Source organism: Saccopteryx leptura, chromosome 5 (genome assembly GCF_036850995.1).
Source record: "Saccopteryx leptura isolate mSacLep1 chromosome 5, mSacLep1_pri_phased_curated, whole genome shotgun sequence".
NCBI classification, from domain to species: Eukaryota; Metazoa; Chordata; class Mammalia; order Chiroptera; family Emballonuridae; genus Saccopteryx; species Saccopteryx leptura.
This window is the reverse complement of record NC_089507.1, coordinates 82,535,195-82,557,796: the sequence shown is the minus strand read 5'-3', so window position 1 is coordinate 82,557,796 and position 22,602 is coordinate 82,535,195. Positions and strand designations below refer to the sequence as shown.

Here is a 22,602-nt window from a genome sequence, read left to right as displayed (position 1 = left end):
AGCTTTGTAGTTTACCATTTCTTCTTCTCAGGAATAAATAGGAAATAAGTATTTAATTCTTTTCACCACGTCTTGGGCTAGAGTTCTTTTTGTACTATTGATAGGGACAGGAGTTGATCAGTGTAAACCAGTTTTCGTAGATCTCATTTTACTGCTATCTACTGTAAGTTTTTGTTAAATGTGCAAACAAGCAAGGTACCAATCAAAAAAGTTATATGAGTATTCCTTACAGGTATAGCCTTCTAATTCAAAAGCCCATGAAAGGTTGTCCAGTGTCAAGTAAGCGTTAAGATGCACACATACTGTCAGAACTCTAGAAAGACCAGGGCTCCTCAATTCTGTGCAGACAAGACCTTGAGTACAGAGCAGTGGGTAGCAAGCAAGGGAAAGTCAAAGTAGACTAGCAAATTAGGGGCTGATTTGGGGACTTCCGATAACGGGCAATTTGGTGCTTGCAGTTCCGCTTGTAACACTATCCTTTCAAATTTTTTCAACTAGAAGTTTTTAAAATACCAGACTTTTAAAACTAATGAGTATCATACACGCTCTCCGCACAACAATCTCTTACGGCATGCTTTGCTCAGGGTGGGGTTATACGTTGCAACTTGTTCCCAATCTCGTCTACTACTGCGAGTGTCTCACTGGCCCTGAGTCCCGGCGTCTGCGCAGGCGCAGGAGCAGGGAAGGGTAGGGCGGGGCGCGGCCGGGCGCGACGCAGGGCCTTGCGCTCCCAGCTTCCGCCGCGCCTCTCCGGAAATCCTGTGTCAAGGGCCGCCAGAGGCGGAGGGTGTGCTTCCGGGAGCACAGAGTAGGTCACAAGTCATGTGACCACGACTTTGCGAGCAGGATTTCTTTGGAGCTGTCTCTGAAGAGGCAGCAGACGATCACAAACCCTGCTCCGCGGAGAACCAGGTAACCCAGAAAGCCGGGTATCTGAAGTCACTGTGTCAGGTGTTCAGGCCTGGGCCCGTGGGTGGCGCAGGCGTTGAGCTGGAAGAGGAGCAGACGCCCCTTCCCGGTTCCTTGGGCTCAGCTCCTGCGGGCTGCGGAGGTGGAGTGAGCTATGGCAACCTGCTGCCCTAATCGGTGTGTGGGAACTGCGACTCCGCTAGGTGATCGCGAGTCCTGGAGGCCGGATCCTTGCCGACCCCGATGAGGGGTGACCCGTTTATCGGGGGGGGGGGGTGGGAGCGAGGAAGCCTTGACGGGAGAGTCACCAGGAGTTTCTTTTACAGGAGTAGATATTGAATCTGCGGGACGAAAGGGTTCGCCATGGCGGATGTGAGTAAACACGGGAGGAAGGAGAGGGTGGGGAGTTTGCAGTAGACTGCTGGGCGGGGCGAGGTGGCGCTTCCCGAGTAGAAATTTGTTTCGTTTTGCCACTACCTCCATAATTATTTTCTTTAGGCTCTGGAGTAAGAGACTAAGAGGAATGGATTGGCTGAAGGCCTGGGTGGGGCCTGGCATGGCGGTGGAGGACTCCAGGGCCCCTGTTCCCACTCTCCAAAGCCTGCAGGTTTAAGAGAGACTCTGAACACGTACCGTTTCGGTTTTTTAAGTCGTTATTTGCTGCCCGGAATCCTTTTTCTCAGCAGGTGTTCATGGTCTCTATCTAGATTCATTGTACCGATTTTAGTTGACTTATAATTGGTATCTTCTTAGCACAGTAATAAAAGTCAAATTCTAAATTTAGGTAACTTAATTGTGCTAGTTACCAGAAACAGCAGGAAATTAATATTCATACTAATGTTTATATTTTGCATTCTTTTACGTTGCTTACATACATGCTGGTTTTTCTAAGCATTGAATGTATATTCATTTATTACAACTTTTATGAGGTGGACACTATCAATACCTGTGTTATAGATGAGGATGATAAGGCACAGAAAAATCTATTAACTTGCCTCAGTTTACACAGCTAATACTTGTGGAGTCAAGATACCAACCCAGCCAGTTTGGCTCCAGAGTCCATGCTCTTACCCACTACACTATGTAGTTATTCAGCGTTAATATGAATATCATTTCTTTTTAGGGGGCAAGATTATGTGTTTCAACATTTAACAGCACCTTTATCAACCCATTTTTTGGGTGTCTTCCATTATATTTTTTAGGTCATATTAGGCATAGTCAAATAGCTAAAAACAGTATCTGTTGAACCTCTGTCTCTGTAATAAGGGCTGTGGGAGAAATGATGATTAAGGTATAATTCTCCAGGGTTTTACAGTTTATTTTAAAAATCATAGATATGCGTACATTATTGTGTGTAAACTCAAAAGAGAAGGAATACCTTCAGTTTGTCTCTCAGGAAAAACTGATTAGAGTATTTGGTGGTTTGATATTAGCTCTAAATGTTGCAATATTTTAAAAAATAAGAGGCTAGTAGAATGAAGAGCCCAAGCAGAGAAAGAGCTAGGAAATGGAGAAGTATGTATGGAAGAGCTGTAAACAGTCCTGTTTAGCTGGGGATAAGGATATGTATGAGGGATTGGTAGGAAACGGCTGTAAACTTAGTTAATAGGCAATATTGTATAGTCTCAAATGTCTGAAGAATTTGTACATAATTCAGTAAACAGTTGAGAGCCATTTAAACATTAGTTCTCAACCTTGGCTACACAGGGAGGAGCACCTCCAACCCAAGCGCAGTGTGTGTGTGCATGCGTGCGTGCATGTGTGTGTTTTGTTAACGCTCCTCACATGTTACTCATAGTCAATGTTGAGAATCACTGCAATTATAGCTTTAGAGAAGGAGAAAATAGGACTCTTGGAATTGCATGAGATAGAAACATGAGACTAGCATACCAATTGGGAGGTTAATGAAAGTCATAAGTAGTAGAATGAAAATAAACCATAATGTCAGTTGAAAAGGAAAAGAGATCAGTTTAAAAACATTTGACTTCAGATAGATAATGATAGAGGGATAATATAGATGATATAGTGTAGAATTGTGCAACTGAAATCTTTACAATTTTATTAACCAATGCCTCCTCAATAAATTCAATAAAAAATTAAAAAACATTTGATTTCACAAGTTATTTAAAAGTGACAAATATGAGGTTAGGGTTCACTATTACTATTACATTCATACCTGAATAACGGGTATTCAGATAAAATAACAAAATAATTGAGGTAATTTTAATTTTAGATGAACCATGATAAATTGAGGTGTATGTTTAAAATGAGAGCAAAGGTAAATTGGTGATAACATGAAATAAAATGAACATTAGGCTTGGAAAATTGTAGGATTCAGAAGTTCGAAACAACATATGATTTATCTATGCAGAGCTCATAATTGATACCTGATTGTCAATGAAATACCCCAGCTGAGAGAGTGTAATGAGATTTTGACCTAGTTATGTTCTGTGCTAATCACTTGATATACATCAACATGTATTTAGTCATGATAAACATTTGACATACATTATTGTATATATATTTAGTCATGTGAGGAAATTGAATTTCAGAGAAGCAAATCAACTTACCCAGGATTGTTAAAGTGATGTAATGAAACCTATAGATATGAAAATATATTCTTAATATGTTCTCAAGTGAACACAGCAGTTGCAACAGAATGTGAAATAATACATAAAATATGATCTGATTTTACAGCTAATATATATTGGTGTTTTCTAATTCCAGTTTTGCTAATTGCTTTACATGCATACATCTTGATAAACTTTAAAAACAGTCTTATGATGTAGGTTCTGCTCTTGTCCCTACTCAACAAATAATGAAACTAAGGCTTAAAAAGTAAAGGGTTAACTTGTTTCAAGTAACACAAAATCAGAAAGAGAAAACAGAAGCAAGAAAAGTTATGAATGAAGACTTAAGGTCCCTGAAATGTGAATGGGGCAGGATCTAGAGACTTAGTATAAGGCATGTTATTATATGATGTTTTACTGTTCTCTTTCAGGACCTCAAGAGATTCCTATATAAAAAGTTACCAAGGTAAAACAGTTACTAATTTGTCATTAAATAACTTCTGCATAACATGCTAATTTTATGTAGTATTCTGTTTCTTACTGTTTTAGACTAATATTGTATGTATATTACACTATTGTTTAGCACTTAAAATAACTAACATAGCTGTAGGTAGCATAAATGATGTCTTTTGAATTTGTAGATAATTAACACAGGGCCTTAAAGAGGTTACAAGACTTAGTAAGGTTAAACAACTAGTGGGTACTTTCAAATATACATCAGCGGTTTACTGGATTATACTTTGATGTAGTTAATTTTAAGGGGAAAAAAACTAAGAGCTTGTCTTTAATTTTGCTTTTAAGACCTAATTGTCAAGTCTACACATAACCCAAAATGATAGACGTAGGCAGCACTTCATTCTTGGAACACTCATAAGGTTTTCTTTTGCCTGCACGCAGTCCATTTTCTATACCATTTTATAAGTTAGGCCCTGTGTTAAGTACAACAAAGTTCATATTAGAAATTTTACTGATTGGAATGACTTTGCCACATTAATTGAATTAAAGTTCACATTTAGTTTAATATAAAATACCTAAGAGTTAAGAGAAGAATATAACTTGAGACATCAGTTACCATATTCCAGAATATCTGAATAACCTTTGAGATAATATAGCAGTATATGCTGTTTTTAAATTTTTTTTTTTTTAATTTTAGAGAGAGAGAGAGAGAGACAGATGGACAGACAGACAGCCAGGAAGGGAGAAAGATAAGAAGTGTCAACTCTTAGTTGCGGCACCTTAGTTGTTCATTGATTGCTGTCTCATATGTACCTTGACTTGGGGCATCCAGCTGAGCCAGTGACCCCTTGCTCAAGCCAGTGACCATGGGGTCACGTCTGTGATCCCACGCTCAAACTGGTGACCCTGTGCTCAAGCCGGATGAGCCCACTGTCAAGCCGGGGACCTCAGGGATAGGACCTGGGTCCTTCATGTCCCAGGCCAGTGCTCAATCCGCCGTGCCACTGCCTGGTTGGTTTAATATTTTTATTTCTTATCCAAATCTGTTTGAAGTTAAAAAGGTTTTAGATGTCATTTTATTTCTGTAGGCGGAGTGAGGGGACCCCCTCTTGGTTAGATTTTTTCTTGAATTGCTTGGTGTGACTTGCCTATTTAGTGGTACCTTGACTCTGATTACAGACTACTAGAAATTAATGATGTTCTGGTTTTGATTTATCTATATTTTTCTTTACACATTTAGGAGGAAAACACTACTGAGGTGATAAACAATTGTTATCATTGATTTTATATTAGTGGAATATTTAAAATATATTTTTCCTCTTTTCCTCCCAGAACTGGCAAACTAAACACAAGCTGCCGATTCTGTTCTCAACCTAGTGATTAGACAGTCCTAGCCCCCACATTACGACAGTGTCATAAAAGTGACCCCACACGCTGACTGTCCAAAGCAATTTCAGTAACCAGTGAGAAAAATTACAGTTGTTTTGTGACCTTTAAAAGTTTTTATCAAAACATTGAAACCTCTCTTATTGTTGGTTATATTTAGGGTAACGAAAACAAATACTAAAACTATTATTTGCTTGTACACTATAATTTGAAATAATAGAAACTTTGAGAATTAGAGTATATTTCTTTGTAAAAACTTATCAAGAGTAGTTTGAACAGTGTTTGACTACTTCTTTTCATCTACCTTAAGATACATGAAAGCTATATCCTTAAGAGAAGAAGCAGGCAGCGTTTCTGTGCCATGGCAAACTGCATCCTGATAGTCTGGATCAGCTTTCAGCATTTTGTCCTTGGTGCTTTCAGTGTTGTGTAATACCTCAGAGAGTTCTCATATGTGAGGTTTCTTGCCAGTGTCATTTCCTCTGGGACGTCTTTATCCTTTTCATCACAACCACTTTTCTCCTTTATGTCCCTTTGTCCACCTTCACCAAGTTCCTCTGGCTGCGCTTTCATGCAGAACAATGATAAATAATGTCAACATTCTTTCAGCCAGGTATTTCTTTTTTAACTCCATTCGCTTTTCAGACTTCACTTCCAGTGTCATCACTTTTCATTTCTTTGCTATATTTCATCTTTATGGACGATGAGATAAAACTACATGCTTTGCTTTTTCTGTATAAACTGAACAACATGCTCAGTGACCAATCACCAACACACTTTGGAAAAAGTGATGTGACTGGTTATTCAGCTCACTGTCTTGTCTGTTATTTAGTTATTTACGTAGTGATTTGTGAACTAAAGAGTTGGCGGAGTTTGTACTTTATGCAGTTACTCAGTTAATTTATCATACTGAAATTTGACCCATGCTTTTAGAGGGAATGGTGTTCCTTACCTAAACAGTTGGTGATGGTGTATGGGAGGGGGGGGCGGATATCACACTGATAACAGTACAGAAACAGAAGTATAGTTGTGTTTGTAAAAAAGATATTTGGGCCCTGGCCGGTTGGCTCAGTGGTAGAGCGTCAGGCCTGGCGTGCGGAAGTCCCGGGTTTGATTCCCAGCCAGGGAACACAGGAGAGGCGCCCATCTGCTTCTCCACCCCACCCCCCCTCCTTCCTCTCTGTCTCTCTCTTCCCCTCCCACAGCCGAGGCTCCATTGGAGCAAAAGTTGGCCCGGGTGCTGGGGATGGCTCCTTGGCCTCTGCCCCAGGCGCTAGACTGGCTCTGGTCTCGACAGAGCGATGCCCCAGATGGGCAGAGCACCGCCCCCTGGTGGGCGTGCCGGGTGGATCCCGGTCGGCGCATGCGGGAGTCTGTCTGACTGCCTCCCCGTTTCCAGCTTCAGAAAAACACACACACACAAAAAAAAAAGGTATTTGTAAAAACATAATGAAAATCTTTTCATAATGGAAGGAAATGATTAGTACCATGTAGTGTTTTTTTCCCCGTGATGACTGAGGCCAGTTTGAGTCATATTTGTGACCATGTCTTCTTGTAATTAGGTATATTGCATTCCAAGAGCCAAAAGAATGAAGATATAATAATATTGAACACTTATAAAGAAAATGTTAGAATGCACACTTTGATTTGTTGCTATAGATACTGAGAAAACTTAAGGGATTGGGCACAGGCAGCCTAGCTTCAGAGCTGTGGGTCCATCAGCTACACATACTAATGGAATGTGGTTTTGTCCTTTTTTTTCTATTAAATACAGTTTTTGGATTTGTGTTTTAAGATCTAGTTGTAACCCAAGCAATCTCAGGCTTACGTAGTCACAACTTGGTGTTTTATAATAACCAAATGTTTCATCATTTTATAAATAAAACTAAGTATGATGTCTTTGATTACTAATGTAACATTTGCTTTTTTTGGATAAAAATATTTTAGTAAGCATAAGCTTTAGTTTTCTGCAGAATATTTCATAAAATTTAATTTATTCTAAAAGTATAGTGTACCTATTGATACATCATAAGTTATTTTCAATAATTGGTAAAAATCTATTCATGTTCTTCGTTGACTATGTAGAATTGGAAACACCTTTTATATTTGTGACCGTATTTTCTTAGGTGCTTACTTTAAGTATGTATATAATTTTTCTACTTTGTTGAACAATTATCTCTGTGAATTTGAAATCCATTAAAAAAGGTGTTTTTATTTCCACCTTCTTTTTTGGTGCATTAGTTGGCAATTAAGGTAATTGTTATGAAAAGAAAAAAGCTACCTATGGTGACAGATGTCTTAAAAATATTTTTGTAGTACTCTACCTGTTTTTTAATTTGCTTATTTTGGGAGTAAGTACTACATTCATAAAGTTCAGTATTCAAAAATTAATTGAAGGACACAGTGAGAAGTGTCCCATCACTGTCCTTCAGTCACGTAGTTCACCTCTCATAGCACCCATTGTTACTTACAGGCGAACATGTGTATAAATAAATATTTACATGTACAGATACTCAGACATCTGATTTTGGACTGTTCTAACAAAGTATCATAGATTGGATATTTCTTGTAAGTGACAGAAGTTCTGGAGCCTGGAAGTCTGAGATCCGGGTACCAGCATGGTTGGGTTCTGGTGAAGGCACTCTTCTGGGTTGCAGATGCATACTTCTCATATTCTCACACAAGGAAGGAGGGCTAGCTAGCTTTCTAGCATCTTCTAATGACACAAGGTGCATTCATGAGGGCTCCACCCTCGTGGCCTAATTACCTCCCAAAGGCCCTGCCTCCAGATATATACTATCACATTGGGACTAAGTTTTCAATATATGAATTTTGGGGGTGACACAAACATTTAGTCTGTTGCAACATGCATTCATGTATGCCTGCATGAGTTATTATATAAGTTGCTTCTTATACATACTATTCAAAACCATGTGTTTTGCGTCTATAATTTTGAGATCAGTCCTTCCCAGTACCTAAAGAGTAGCTGCCTTTTTTTATGTCTGCAGAGTATTCCATTGCATATGTGTGTCATAACGTATTTAACTGTTCTTGATGGATAAGTAGGTTTCCAATCTTTTTGTATTTCCAGAGATTGTGCTGTTGGTAACTGCACCAAGTGATGTGTGGTTGTCCAAGTATATGTAGTATATATTTTTATATGACCCAGTTTTTAACTTAGAAGAATATATTTTTTATACAATAATTGTATAGGGTATGTTTTAATCCATAGATAATTTTAGGATTGAATGATAATAGAAAATAATATTAGTAAATATATACACTTTTTTCATCGTTATTTTTAGTGTGAGTCAGATAAATGACTTTGTAACATTTTCTCAAATTGTAATAACACTTCTCTGACTTAAATATTTTGACAGTGGGATTTTTAAAAATATAATTTAAGTGTAAGTTAATACGAATATTCTTCATTCCTAATTTAAAATATTAAAGTTAATACAACACGGAATGGATAGTTCTGGATTATATAATAGGAATATTGAGCGTATTTCTGAGTTGCAATCTACATGTGTTACAAGATGGTTACAAGGCTCTTAAGGTTTTGCATAAATATTGAAAGTTTGAGAATGTTTTCTCATTATGATCTTTAACACTGTACTTTTCTGCTATAGGAATTCTCACTAAGAATACTTAACCTACAGTGATAAGTTGTCATTGTCAGGGTACACATGATACCCTGATACTATTAACAACTAATATTTTTAATGTAAACTATGTACTGACCTCTACATGTATTATTTTATTAAATGCCACAATAGCCCAGTAGTATACTTACATCATTTCCAGATTGTTAATTGAGGTTTTATAACTGGCCCCTCAGTAGCATAAATACTAAGCAGGAGAGCCCAGATGGAACCCAGGTCTTTTTAACTCTGGAGGTCTAGTCTTGACCATTTTGCTTACTGTTCCTTATATAGACATGGCTGAAAGGATGACCTTCATTCTGCCCGTCCAGTTCCTTCAGCTTAAAATGAGATTTTTGCCTTTCTCTTAATCAGTGCTGTAGCATCTGAGCTGAGCTGTCACTTTCTCAGGGAAGTCTTCCCTGACCCACATATCTAAGTTGACCCTCCTCTCTTTTATAGGCTCTCCTCTCCCCAGATTACAGATCATGTAATGGCACAGGTATAGTTTTATATTTGTTAGTGTGAGATTATTTAATTGAATAGCCGCTCTCTTTTTAGATTATTAATTTTGTGAAGTGATTGTTTATTTTTACTTAGCATGGTATTAGAAATACTCATTGCACCCTGGCCGGTTTGCTCAGTGGTAGAGCATCGGCCTGGTGTGCAGGAGTCCCGGGTTCGATTCCCGGCCAGGGCACACAGGAGAAGCGCCCATCTGCTTCTCCACCCCTCCCCCTCTCCTTCCTCTCTGTCTCTCTCTTCCCCTCCCGCAGCCGAGGCTCCATTGGAGCAAAGTTGGCCTGGGCACTGAGGATGGCTCTGTGGCCTCTGCCTCAGGCGCTGGAATGGCTCTGATTGCAACAGAGTGATGCCCCAGGTGGGCAGAGCATCACCCCCTGGCGGGCGTGCCGGGTGGATCCCAGTTGGATGCATGCGGGAGTCTATCTGACTGCCTCCCCGTTTCCAACTTCAGGAGAAAAAAAAAAAAAAAAAGAAAGAAATACTCATTGCCACAAATAGTGGGCACTTGTTATTAGAATGATTGAAAGAAAAAGTCTGTCACTGTAACCACTGCTGATAATGTGTCATACTTTTGTAAATCAAAGTAATTAGCAATTTTAATGGAGAATCCACTGTGTTTTAGATCTTCATCAATAAAATTGTAAATATAAATATCATCGAGTACATATTCACTCTATTTCTGAAAGAGTTTTGGCAAACATAGGAACTTATGCTGTCAATAATTGAGTTTCCACAGGTTTTCAGAAATATGCATAAAAATTACCATTATGACTTTGAGATACATATAAGGTCTACTGGAAAGTTCTGTCCGTTTTTGAAATAAAACAAAATACAAATTTTTCTTACCGTCAATAAACTTTATTAAATAATATAATTGCCATTATTATTAATGATTTCTTGCCAGCGTGAGGGCAATTTGTATATCCCATTTTTGAAAAATGTTTTATCTTTTGATGCGAAAAATTGAACCAGTGCTTGTTTGATATCTTTTTCATTTTTGAATTTTTTGCCCTTCAAAAAATTTTGTAAGGACAAAAACAAGTGATAGTTGGAGGGTGCTAAGTCTGGGGAATATGGTGGATGCGACAGACATGCTTCTGTAGCATTTCTTTCCTGTTGAAATTCGTAAAAATTACAGTGGCGTAAATGAACTTTATCAGTAGCCATGGGTACACTATTGCTTCACACATAAGACTAATGTGAATCAACTTTGTTTTAGTTAATTTGCTACATCAGTATGTATACATTAAGTGATAAAATAGAGAGGCACACATGCGCCAAATAAACGTGCTTACGTGTTGAAACTTGTGATAGAAATGGACAGAACTTTCCGATAGACCTTATATTTTCAGAAAGTGAAATGTTTTCTAATATTTTAACTTTTTTTCCCTTTCTAGTGTTGAAGGGCTCCATGCTATTGTTGTGTCAGACAGAGATGGAGTCCCTGTTATTAAAGGTAAAACTGAGCACTTAACATGCCAATATCATGTTTGCTTTAGAATAAAAATGTAATAATATCTGACTAGAGCAGAAGCAGACAAGCGTGTGATCTCTGTTTCTTTCTTTCTCTTTTAAGTGAGAGAGACAGGGACACAGAGAGAGAGAGACAGACAGACAGGGAGAGAGATAAGAAGCATCAACTCATAGTTGCAGCACCTTAGTTCATTGATTGCTTTCCCGTATATGCTTTGACTAGGGGGCTCTAGCTGAACCAGTGACACCTGCTTAAGTCAGCGACCCTGTGCTTAAGCCAGTGAGCTCATATTCAAGCTAGATGAACCCCATGCTCAAGCTGGGGACATCAAGGTTTCGAACCTGGGTCCTCAGTGTCCCAGGCCGACACTCTATCCCCTGTTCCACCGCCTGGTCAGGCTGAACTCTCTTTCGATAAATTCAGGAGATGGTCTGTGTGAAACTTGAAACTTAGTACATTTTCAGTGTATCATGTTACCATTCAGAGCTTAAGCATGGATTTGTCACATGCCCCATTTCCTATTAAAGACATTTTATGGTATAAACCATTAGTAAATAAATCTAAGTGATGAGGCTGAGCATATATGCAGCTAGATATAGACAAAGACACCTCCCCAAAACATTTTTTTTCATTAGTTTTAAGATAAGCATTCATACATTTGAATCAACATATTGGTTGTTTTTGTTTCATCTTCTTTATTTTCTACTTCCTTACGGAATTAAGATTTTTAAAAACTTTTCATTTCACTAGTAACTTTAGTTAACCAGAATCTGATAAGAATTTTTCACCTAAAGAAGAGCTTGCTAACCTAAAAAAATGTCACATTTAGTATATATGAAGACCATTTTTATTACTTCGGTCTGGTATCATCAGAATGGATGTATATAGTTACACTGGGACATCGTAATAGCTTTACCAAAGAAAGATTAAATAATGTTCTATACATTTTTTGCCAGTTTATTTTCCACTTGGGGTTATATATGTCAAGTTATTTTTAACTTTAGAGATGAAGGTAGTTTAGTAATCAGTTAATTTAGTTCTTTTGTTTTTGAGTGAATGAAGATGGTCAAGTGCAAGCACAGTACATTGTCACTCTGAAGTTGCAGTATGAGTCAGTTACAGAATAATTTTAGAACCCTTCACCTCCTGATACGTGATCCAGTGTGCTTCCTAACCCACCATGAAATATAGGTGGCTACGAGCAAGTCACTTGCCTTTTCTTAGTTCTGTAATGAAGGCCTTAAACAAAAGGAGACTTTCCAGCTCTTATGTTCTTTCTAAGGATCTCTGTGTTAAAAAGCCTTAAGCTTGCACAGCTAACTCCATGACTTTAAAGAGTGAAGGACAATAGACGGCCAGCTGAAGAATTACGAATACCTGTAGTGATACTGTTGTGGGTTTTATGAAAACAGTTTTCCGAAGTTTATTTTATTGTAGCTTGGCTGTCAGTTAACCAGAATATTTAGTTTATTAAATGCACTGATTAATGTGTTTCAAGGTAGGTAGATATTAAGGAAACAAACATTTAGTATTATTTTAAAAATAAACTATTGTGAGAACCATCGTTCTTCTCTTAGTTATGATAACTCAACTCTTCTGAGCAATTTTTCACACCTAAATTGATGAGACCCAGTTAGTGATATGTTTTTAAACGTTAGAAGCAGAACCCTTGTGCTGTGCTTGATATTTTTAAAGATAGATGTTTTTAAAAAGGTACTGCAAGTCTTTGAATCATTTCCACTACATAATTTTTACTTAGCTCATTTGTATTTGCAGTGGCCAATGATAATGCTCCAGAGCATGCTTTGAGACCTGGTTTCTTATCTACCTTTGCCCTTGCAACAGACCAAGGGAGTAAACTTGGACTTTCAAAAAATAAAAGTATCATCTGTTACTATAATACTTACCAGGTAAGTTCATAGCTATTGAATAGTTTCCTGATTTCAACTATTACTGTTTTCTATATAAAATAACTTGTGTTATTATTCTAAATTTGAGTTTTGAAGGGGATGGAATTTTAAAACCTTAGTCTTCAAACTGATTATGTTAAGCTATAGTGATATTCTTCACGTTTTATACCAGGAATTAATTACTATAGAAAAAGTAGTTGAAGGATTTAATAACAAAGTATATGTTATCCTGAAAGGGGGAAGTCAGGTCACTGTTACTTCCAGTAGATGGTGCCCTTAGCTTAACAGCTGTGATTTCTCAAATGACACTTTTATTGTGACAGATAAAAATATCTCTTGAAAGACAAATGATGTTATTTATTTAAATTTGTTATTTTAGCTAATTCTTTCATTTGGTTTGGAATATATGTATTTGGAATATATAAATAGATGTTATTTATATTTTATTTTCTATTTATATAAAACAAGTGGGGTTATTAATTGTGGGAAGGAGTTAGTTGCTACATACTTCTTGATCTCCAGCTGTATTTTCTTTAGAATAAATTAATAGCCTGTTTTTTAGAGCAGTGCTTATTATCAAAATGACTCATGTACTACTGATGATACACAAGTAACATCTTTTTATTTTAAAAGTTGTGTGTTTTAATGTATGCTAGACAAAAGATAAACCATCTGACCTTTAACTTTACAGATAAGGATTAGATTGAGGCTAAGTTAAAGATGGTTGATTTAAAGTTAATTTAAATTGGTTTAAATTATAGTGGTACATAGGAGGCAGAAAAATCATGAGTGACTGAGAAATACTTCTTTTAGCCATTCAACAATGAAATTTTTATTGAGCTCTTACTGTGTAAAGGCTCTGCTGGTCTTTAGAGATAAGAAGATGAAGACACAATCCCACCTTAAAAACTTTTCAGGCTAAATGGTATCTCTAAGAGGTAAATAGTAGCTCTGTTTTATGGAAATACTTATTTTCAGCTCTTTCATATTTCATAATAGTGGGCTGGTATCTTACACATTGGCCATTTAAAAGGTTTTTGAAAAATTAAGATAATTCATTGAATTATACTGACTTTTCATAATGAAACATATTATTTAAATCTTACTTTCTTTTTAGGTGGTTCAATTTAATCGTTTACCTTTGGTGGTGAGTTTCATAGCCAGCAGCAATGCTAATACAGGTGTGTTTTGATTACCTTAAATGCAGCTTTTAATCTTTTATAATACCATATCTGAACAGTCTAATGTGATAAGAGGAGTAGATTTAGGATAAAAACAAAAAAATACCCTGACTTTGTGGGCCATGCATCCACAATACTGTCCTTGCGCTCTAGAAAAGTAACTTCTCTGTTTTCAATGTCTGTATAATGGAGCTAATGTCTGCTTTCTCCCCCTTAGCGAGTTATTTTATAGTTCAAGTGAGGCAGAATGTGTGATAGGTTTTCCTTTAGATAGAAAAGAAAATATAAATGTTAAGTTTAATTCTTGAATGCTACACCTTGTTCACATTAAAACAGCTTAAGAAAGCAAAAGAGAGCAGAGAACCAAAGAAAGCACATGAAATGGTCAAGGACGAGTTCAATATTATATAGACCAATCTAAAAGAATTTTTTAAATCTTGAGCAATGGTGAGCAAGATGAATGTGAAGATTGTGGATAGGATGAATGTAGTCACATTTTCCTTGAGAGTAGAAGAGTTGAGAACACTAGAAAGCTGTAGTCTCCGTAGAGGATAGTAAGATCCCGTTACACCCAGTTGCCTTTGCTGCATATTTGTGTGTTAAGTAATAGTATTCAGTTGAATTGTATTTTTTTACTCCCTTTGGATAAAGTGGGATATTTAAAGTCTTTCTCCTTCAGGTTTGATCACTTTGTAGAACTGTTTCAGATTCTCTTTTCTGTTTTTTCCTTTCCAAGCTGTTTCAGCAAGTTCTGTTTCCATCTGTGGCACTGAGCCAGTCCTTAGTGTCCTGATCTTTAAAATGAGGAGTTTAGATTTGATGATCTCTTAGGTATTTTCCATTTCTAAATGTTCTGAAGCTGTTAAATATATATGTGGAAACACTTTGTAAATTACACAGGGATGGGCCAAAGTATGTTTACAGTTATAATATAAATAAATAATACAATAAATAATAAATAATACAAAAATAAACTGTTTTGTGTACTCACAACTGTAAACCTACATTGACCCATCCCTGTATATAATAGTAGTATCAATATTTTAAGTATATTAAAACCTCAGCTGTGATAAATCACCATTGCATACTAAAATCATTGGTTATAATTATGATAATTTACAGAATTTTATTTTAGTACTTCGAACATTTCATTGAGAATCCCAGATGCTTTTAATCCTCTGAAACAGAGGAACATTCTTATTTATTTGAACATACTGTGTCTAAAATATATAGCCTTTCAGTCTGGTAAACTAAAGAAAAGCTAATATACAATAGTAATTTCTAGGCTAAGTTGTCTTCCAGATTCATCATTGAACTTCCTTTTAAACATAGAAGTATATGTAAACTTCATAATGAATGAGTTTTTGGTTACTTAGAATTAGAGTATTTTGTAGTTGTGCAGAATAAACTCTGTCTCGGTTACTTTTTAGTAACTAAATTCAACGAAAGGGAATTTAAGTCAGACTTTTTTCAGAAACATTTTTCTAATGTTCTAATTTTCTTATCTCTTTGTTTTAGGACTAATTGTCAGCCTAGAAAAGGAACTGGCTCCATTATTTGAAGAACTGAGACAAGTTGTAGAAGTTTCTTAATCTGACAGTGTTTTTGATGTCAACCTTATCTTCATTGTAACAGACACAATATTGGTCTAGCAATCTTTATACCACACCAATACTTGTATCCATGTACTCAAGAAAGGGCCCCTATTCTACCTTACACTAAAGAAAGCATCTGTAGATGCAGTTTATGGACAGATTGAATGTTATCTTTTCTAGTATGGGTCTTATTTACTGAGATCTGGGGATACCACAGAAATGGTTCAGTCTATTACAGCTCCCATGGAGTTAGCCCAGTCACCAAATCTGCATGAGATTCTCTTCAGTGGGTCAGAATCAAAATGGTACTCTGATCCACTTGGGCCGTGAGGTGTTCCCTCTTGTACATTCTGCCAGGCATGCAGAATCAAGCAGATCCTTTTGTGAATAATGAGGACATATTTTTTTCATATTGTTTTATTTCTTTGCATTGAGTGTGGGGAAGATAAAATGGCCTAGTAAAAGTAATAATATCAGTACAATCGCTAACTTTCCTGTCTATATATTATTTTGCAGTATAGATGAATATTACTAATTGATTTGATTGTTCTCAGAGGGTGCTGCTGTTTAATGAAAAGGATAGCTAATGATTCTTCCCCCACTCTGCTTTCTATAACCAACCGTAGTGTACTGTTGTGTGTTCTTTATAAAATTTAGATGTGTTTTCAATATTTGTATGTAAACATGATACACAGCCATTTTTTTCAATATGTGAGTATAAATAAAATAGTATTTTTAAAAGTTTAGTTTGAGCACTACATAGTTTTTTTTCTCCCCCAGTTTAAAACTAGCCTGACCAGGCGGTGGTGCAGTGGATAGAGTGTTGGACTGAGATGCAGAGGACCCAGGTTTGAAACCCTGAGGTCGCCGGCTTGAGCCCAAGGTCACTGGCTTGAGCAAGGGGTCACTCGAGTCTGCTGTAGCCCCCCAGTCAAGGCACATATGAGAAAGCAATCAATGAACAACTAAGGTGCTGCAACGAAGAATTGATGCTTCTCATCTCTCTCCCTTCCTTTCTGTCCCTCTCTGTCTCACTCGCCAAAAAAAACACACACACACAAAAAAACTAGTAGAGCTAGCCTTTTTTTTTTTTTTTTTTTTTTCCTGAAGTTGGAAACGGGAAGGCAGTCAGACTCCCACATGCGCCTGACTGGGATCCACCTGGCATGCCCACGAGGGGGTGATGCTCAACCCATCTGGGGCGTCGCTTTGTCGTGACCAGAGTCATTCTAGCGCCTGAGGCAGAGGCCACGGAACCATCCTCAGTGCCCAGGCAAACTTTGCTCCAATGGAGCCTTGGCTGCGGGAGGGGAAGAGAGAGACAGAGAGGAAGGAGAGGGCGAGGGCTGGAGAAGCAGATGGGCACCTCTCCTGTGTGCCCTAGCCGGGAATTGAACCCGGGACTCCTGCAACGCCAGGCCGACGCTCTACCATTGAGCCAACCAGCTAGGGCCACTAGCCTTTTTAATACCTCTGCTGATGAAAGTGAAAATTGTTATGCCCCCTTATGAGGAACAATTGTGCAATCTATCAAACTTTAAAATACTGGGATTCTCCAGAGAACCCACAGATAAAATACTTAATTTGGGTACCCCAGGGGCAGTCAAGTTGACAAAATTATCCATTACACTCATTTAGCAATTCTACTTTTAGGTTTATCCTACTGCTGCATATGGACACCTGCAAGATTATATACATAGCAGTCTATGTGTTACAACTTGGTTAATACCAAAAGATTGGAAACAATCTAGATAATTTATCATAGATAGGGTGACCATATATTCTGACTTTTTTTTACAGTACCAGTTTATGTACGCTTTTCATGGTATAATTATTCTCAGAGCTTTCAACTCTTAAGTGTCCCAGATAAGAAATGACATGGTCACACTAATCATAGAAGATTGGTTAAATAAATTACGTTTGCCCAATGGAAAAAAGAATGACTATAGCAGTGTTAGGCAATCTTTTGAGCTTGGTGTGTCAAAATTTGCCAAAAAACCGAGCATAATCAGGTAGTGTGTCACTGAGAAAAACCCCATTATTTTCTGATACTATAGTTTAAATAAACATGTATAATTATATAACTATTTAATAAACCAAAGACTAATTATTTAACTTACCTGCTTAGTGACTTCTTTGTTCATCTGTCAGTCGGTTTCTTTTGTTGGTTTTGATATTATTTAACTTTCTGTGTGGGGTGCTGTGAACTAAAATAAGTGAGAGGGAGGGGGAATTCTTTAACCTGCCTATTAGTGACTTTCTTGTTGCTGAATTTTCTTGGCTAGATCTTCAGTTGAAGGTTGGTATTTTGTACACTTCAAGCCCAAGCAAGTGCTACTAACTTCATCTGTCAATCTGTTTCTTTTGTTGGTTTTGATATTTAACATTGAGAATAAGGTCTCACAAAAGTACAGAGGGAAAAATTGTGAGTAAAGCCATGCTGTATTTTTCAGGGTGCTAAGTGTCTGGTAATCGGTTCCAGGCACTCCAAATTTCCTGTTCGTAGTGGCACTCCTCTTGATTCTCCAAACATCACCTTTCCAGATTCTCAAGCTTTGACCTTAAGTCGACAAACACCTGCACCCAGATGCTGTCTTGAAATTCTGCAAGTTGCATCTTATATAAATTAAGATGGCTGCCGCTATTTCTAATGGTGGGAAATGGCACCCATAGCACAGGCCCTGGCCTCTCCCAGCCTCCCCTTCACTTATCTCAGTAATGATGGTCAATTAGAAATCCACGACACCTCAGAACAGTAGGTTGGATGATGGTTTCTGTGGTTATGTGGTTGCTGGTAATGGCGATCACAGGGCCCCAGAGATGCGTCCCCCGCGGCATTCCACTGCTCCCTGCTCCACGGCAGGAAGTTAGGTTAAAGATCCCCTAACGGCCTAACCGGAAGGCCCAGAACTAGATGCTCTGTGCCGGAGTTCTGTTGTGTTGGCCTACAGACCTCCAGCACAGAGAATCTACACTACAGCAAATGTTTTATCCTTGGCTACTGCACCTGGCCGTGCAGAAGCTGAGGATGAAATGTCCTTCTAAGGCATGCGGCCATGTGTCATCAAAAATGGCTACATGTATCAGTGCTGACATGCGTGTCATAGGTTCGCCATCATGGGACTATAGATACTAAAATGGAATGTTCTCTAAGATATAACATTGGAAAAAGCATGGCGTGAAACGGGTATGCTACAATTATGTATAAGAAGATAAAATATATGTGTGTGTTTATATTTGTATATACTAGAGTATCTCTGTAGATACACTACCTGGTCATATTGGCAACCCCCAAGGAGTGGACTAGGCACCTGGGGCACAGGGGTCCCAGAAATGAGCCTTTCACCATTAACTTGAACTTTCTGAATTTTTAACTATTCAAAAATAATATTTTAGTAAACAACAAACTTTATAATAAAATGATGATGAGGTATTTGGGGCAGAGTTTGTACCAGCCAGGGTTTGTCAAGGAAACTAGCATATAAATGCATCAAGTTTATTTTAAGGAACTGGTTTACTTGACCGTGGGAACTGACAAGTCCAAAGCACTAGGGCAGGCTAGAGCCTGGGACATGTCGGGAAGGGGCTGAGCCTGCGGTCTTGTCAGAATCTCGCCCCTTGGGAAGCCCCAGTTTTGCTCTTAAGGCCTTTCAACTGATTGGATGAGGGACATCCAAGGTATAGAGGATTATCTCTTTTATTTAAAGTCAATGAACTGTAGATGTTAAGCACATCTACAAAATACCTTCATAGCAACATCTAGCTAGACTCATGTTCTATTGAGTAACTGGGTAGCCTAGCCAAAATGACATGTAACCTTCACTGTTTATCCTTGCCAGCTTGGCAGCTGTACACATCTTAAACCTTACTTAATTCCAAATAATTACAATAACCATGTCATACATCTGTCTAACATGATACAACTATCCAACATAGAACTGAGAACGTTATCCGTTTCCCAGAAGAGGATGTAAAGTCCTTGGATAATATAATTTAGTTTAAATACTGTGGTATAAGGTTACCCATTTTTTCTATATCCTACGTTAAAGGATAAGAGAAGCAAGAAAAAATAATTGTTTAATATTTATGTGTGTGTTTATAATATATATGTGTATATATATATTTGATGTATGTATACACAAACATAAAATAAGGAAGAACTAATGACCACAGTCCTTTCTCCCACTGGGTATGTGGTTGTTGCTGGTATTTATAACCACCTTTCGTTACTCCTCCCATTGTCCCTCTGCTCTCAGCAGGCACCTCACTGGTCTTGGCTCTCTGCCTGGTAGGGTAACACAAACCTTCATTCCTGAAGATTTTGAGCCATTAGTTGTCTTGCCTGAATTGAATTGTGCAGCTTTCTGTTGACTTTACAGGGCTTAGTGGTACTAAGATCCCCTAGAAGATCTGTATTTTAGACATACTCCTCCTTACCACCCCCTCCCCCCCCCATTTCCCCCTACTAATCAAGATCAATCACTCCAGCCACTAGAGTCATTTTTCTTTTTTTGCCTGTTGATTCAGAGGCTTGAGGAGCCCAAAGTAACTAAGTAGCAGTCTTAATGTCCAGATTAATGGAATTGTTGTGTCCCCCGATGGAGGCATTCCTTCCTCTGTAACAAAACCTCAAGACCAGCACAGCCTAAGAAGGTGGGGACAGCCCAGATCAGTAGGATTAATAGTGGGTGGTGCCATGTACATTTCTACACCTTAATTCTTGGACCTATGGGGAAATAGCACCATATATTGAATACTGATTTAGAGTGTGTATAACTCCCTGGAGAATGCTGCCCAGCCCTGCACAGTACCACCTGCCACCAGATAGGGCAATGACGAGCCTTCAAAAAGCCACTCCACCATTCTATCAGGCCAGCTGCTTCAAAATGGTGGGAAACATGGTAAGACCAATGAATTCCATGAGAAATATATTGTCTCTAAAATCTAAAGAGGCTCATTAGGTATATTAGGTTTTATGCCTTTTTCTTGGTTGTGGGAAAAGCACAAGTTAACCTTTACCTTACAAAAGATACCTTAACTTGTTCTGCATCCCTGGACCCCTAGAATTTTAGCAAGGTAGAAGGTCCTTAATTTTTTTCCGGATTTATTTCCCACCCTTAGGTACACAGATGTCCAATAAACAAGTCTAGCATAGTTGACACTTCTTGCTATGTCCAATCAGTATAATGTTATTGATGCAGTGGGGCAGTTGGCAGTGTCTTGTAGAAGGGAAAAGTGGTCAAGATCTGTTTGGACTAAATTACAGCATAAGGCTGGAGAACTAATTCAGCTGAGGTAGGACAGTGAAAGGTATATTGGTGGCCTTGTCAGATAAACTGCTTCTGGTGTTCTCTACTGCCCCGAATCAGTGCTGCTAGTAATTCTAGGTCCTGAGGGAGAACAATACAGAATAAAGAAAATAGGCTTAAAGAGAAATAGGATGGGATCAGGAGGCCTCTGCAAGCTGATGGCAAGACAGAGCGCAATAGCCCCGGTTTGCTTTATTATATAGCCATATGCAAATAAGGATGTCTTCAATACAAAGTCACACATCTGAGGCAAAAATAGGAATTCTCTTAAAGCATAAACAGTAATCCTCCCCCCCCATGCATAAGTGAAATCAACCAACAACTGAACAAAGGGTGAGAGGAAGGGCATATAAATTGCTTCTAGCAACTTAAGCAAACAAGTGAAGGGGGGGGAGGGATATGGGATGAGTGCAAATACTCAGCTTCATAGCCAATATGGAGGAGAGGGGAGAACTTAGCCTTTTGCTAAGCCTATAACTTACAAAGGCTTTTTGCCACTTGCAGTCTCCCACACTCTACTAATAGGAATCAAGAACAAAACAAAACAAAAGAACATTTTTCAAATCAATAGTTGTGTATCAGGTATCGGGGTGTGCTAATTTGTTCAAGCAACAAAATCACATCTGGAATAGTAGCTGCAATTGGAGCTGTTAAATTTGTGATAACCCCCTGTCATTCTCCAGGTGTCATCTATTTTCTGCTCAGGCTAAATAGATGGGTTGAATGAAGATGCCATAGGCATCACCACCTTTGATCACCCATCTTTGATGGTGGCAGTAATCTCTGAAATCTCTCCATTGCTCTTGGTTTACTACCTTCCTAGTACAATAGAAGCAATTGGTTTATATTTGTCCTTTCTTACCATAATAGCCCCACGCCATAGGTCAGAAAACCAATGTGAGTATTTTGCTGATTGCTGTGTATGTCTACCAATGTAGCTTTCTGGAACTAGGGTAATGACCGCAGGTTCTGGAGCCCATTGAACCAATTCTCTGTTCCCTCCTTGCTGCTTCTATGAAAAATCCAGTCCCTCTCAAATACCTTCCAGGCATTTATGGAAGTCCCCACAGAGCCCTTTACATGTACTCCTGAAACCAGCCTTTGCAGAGCCACATGGCACCTGCCAGTTTCATTCTTCGGGATGGCTTTGTTCTCAAACTCTGGCCGCTGCTGCTGCAGCTGACAGAAAACAGGGGTGCCTAGAGACTGTTGAAGGCTAACAGTGCCATCCTCACAGTTGTAAGTGTGACATAATATCAGTGTCTGTACCTTGATACTCCAGTGAAAAAAACTTCAGGTTTGGTGGAGGGTCTGAGTAATAGACAAGAATGTGCTAAGAACCACCCTATTTTGGCCCTGGCCGGTTGGCTCAGCAGTAGAGCAACGACCCAGCATGTGGAAGTCCTGGGTTTGATTCTCGGTCAGGGCATAAAGAAGAAGTGACCATCCACTCCCCTCCCCCCCCCACCGCCTCCACCTATCTCTTCTCCCACAGCTATGGCTCGATCAATTAGAGCACTGAATGCTGAGGATGGCTCTGTTGAGCCTTTGCCTCAGGCGCTAGCTCTGTTGTGAGTGGCCCCAGATGGGCCGAGCATCACCACAAGACAGGGGTTGCCAGGTGGATCCCAGTGGGGGCTCAT

General features: G+C 38.5%; 1 protein-coding gene across 2 annotated transcripts; it reads left to right on the top strand.

Moving 5' to 3' along the window:
• Positions 1 to 775: 775 nt before the first annotated feature.
• Positions 776 to 16,396, top strand: LAMTOR3 (late endosomal/lysosomal adaptor, MAPK and MTOR activator 3). Of its 2 annotated transcripts, none has more exons than XM_066385760.1 (7): positions 776 to 912; positions 1,236 to 1,281; positions 3,911 to 3,945; positions 10,888 to 10,946; positions 12,741 to 12,874; positions 13,992 to 14,055; positions 15,574 to 16,396. In XM_066385760.1, the coding sequence occupies exons 2-7, from the start codon at positions 1,273 to 1,275 to the stop codon at positions 15,645 to 15,647; spliced, it is 375 nt and encodes a 124-aa protein (XP_066241857.1). In that variant the 5' UTR covers positions 776 to 912; positions 1,236 to 1,272; the 3' UTR covers positions 15,648 to 16,396. The 2 variants fall into 2 exon arrangements, with proteins under 2 accessions (XP_066241857.1, XP_066241858.1); XM_066385761.1 differs by lacking the exon at positions 776 to 912 and adding an exon at positions 941 to 1,086.
• Positions 16,397 to 22,602: the final 6,206 nt, after the last annotated feature.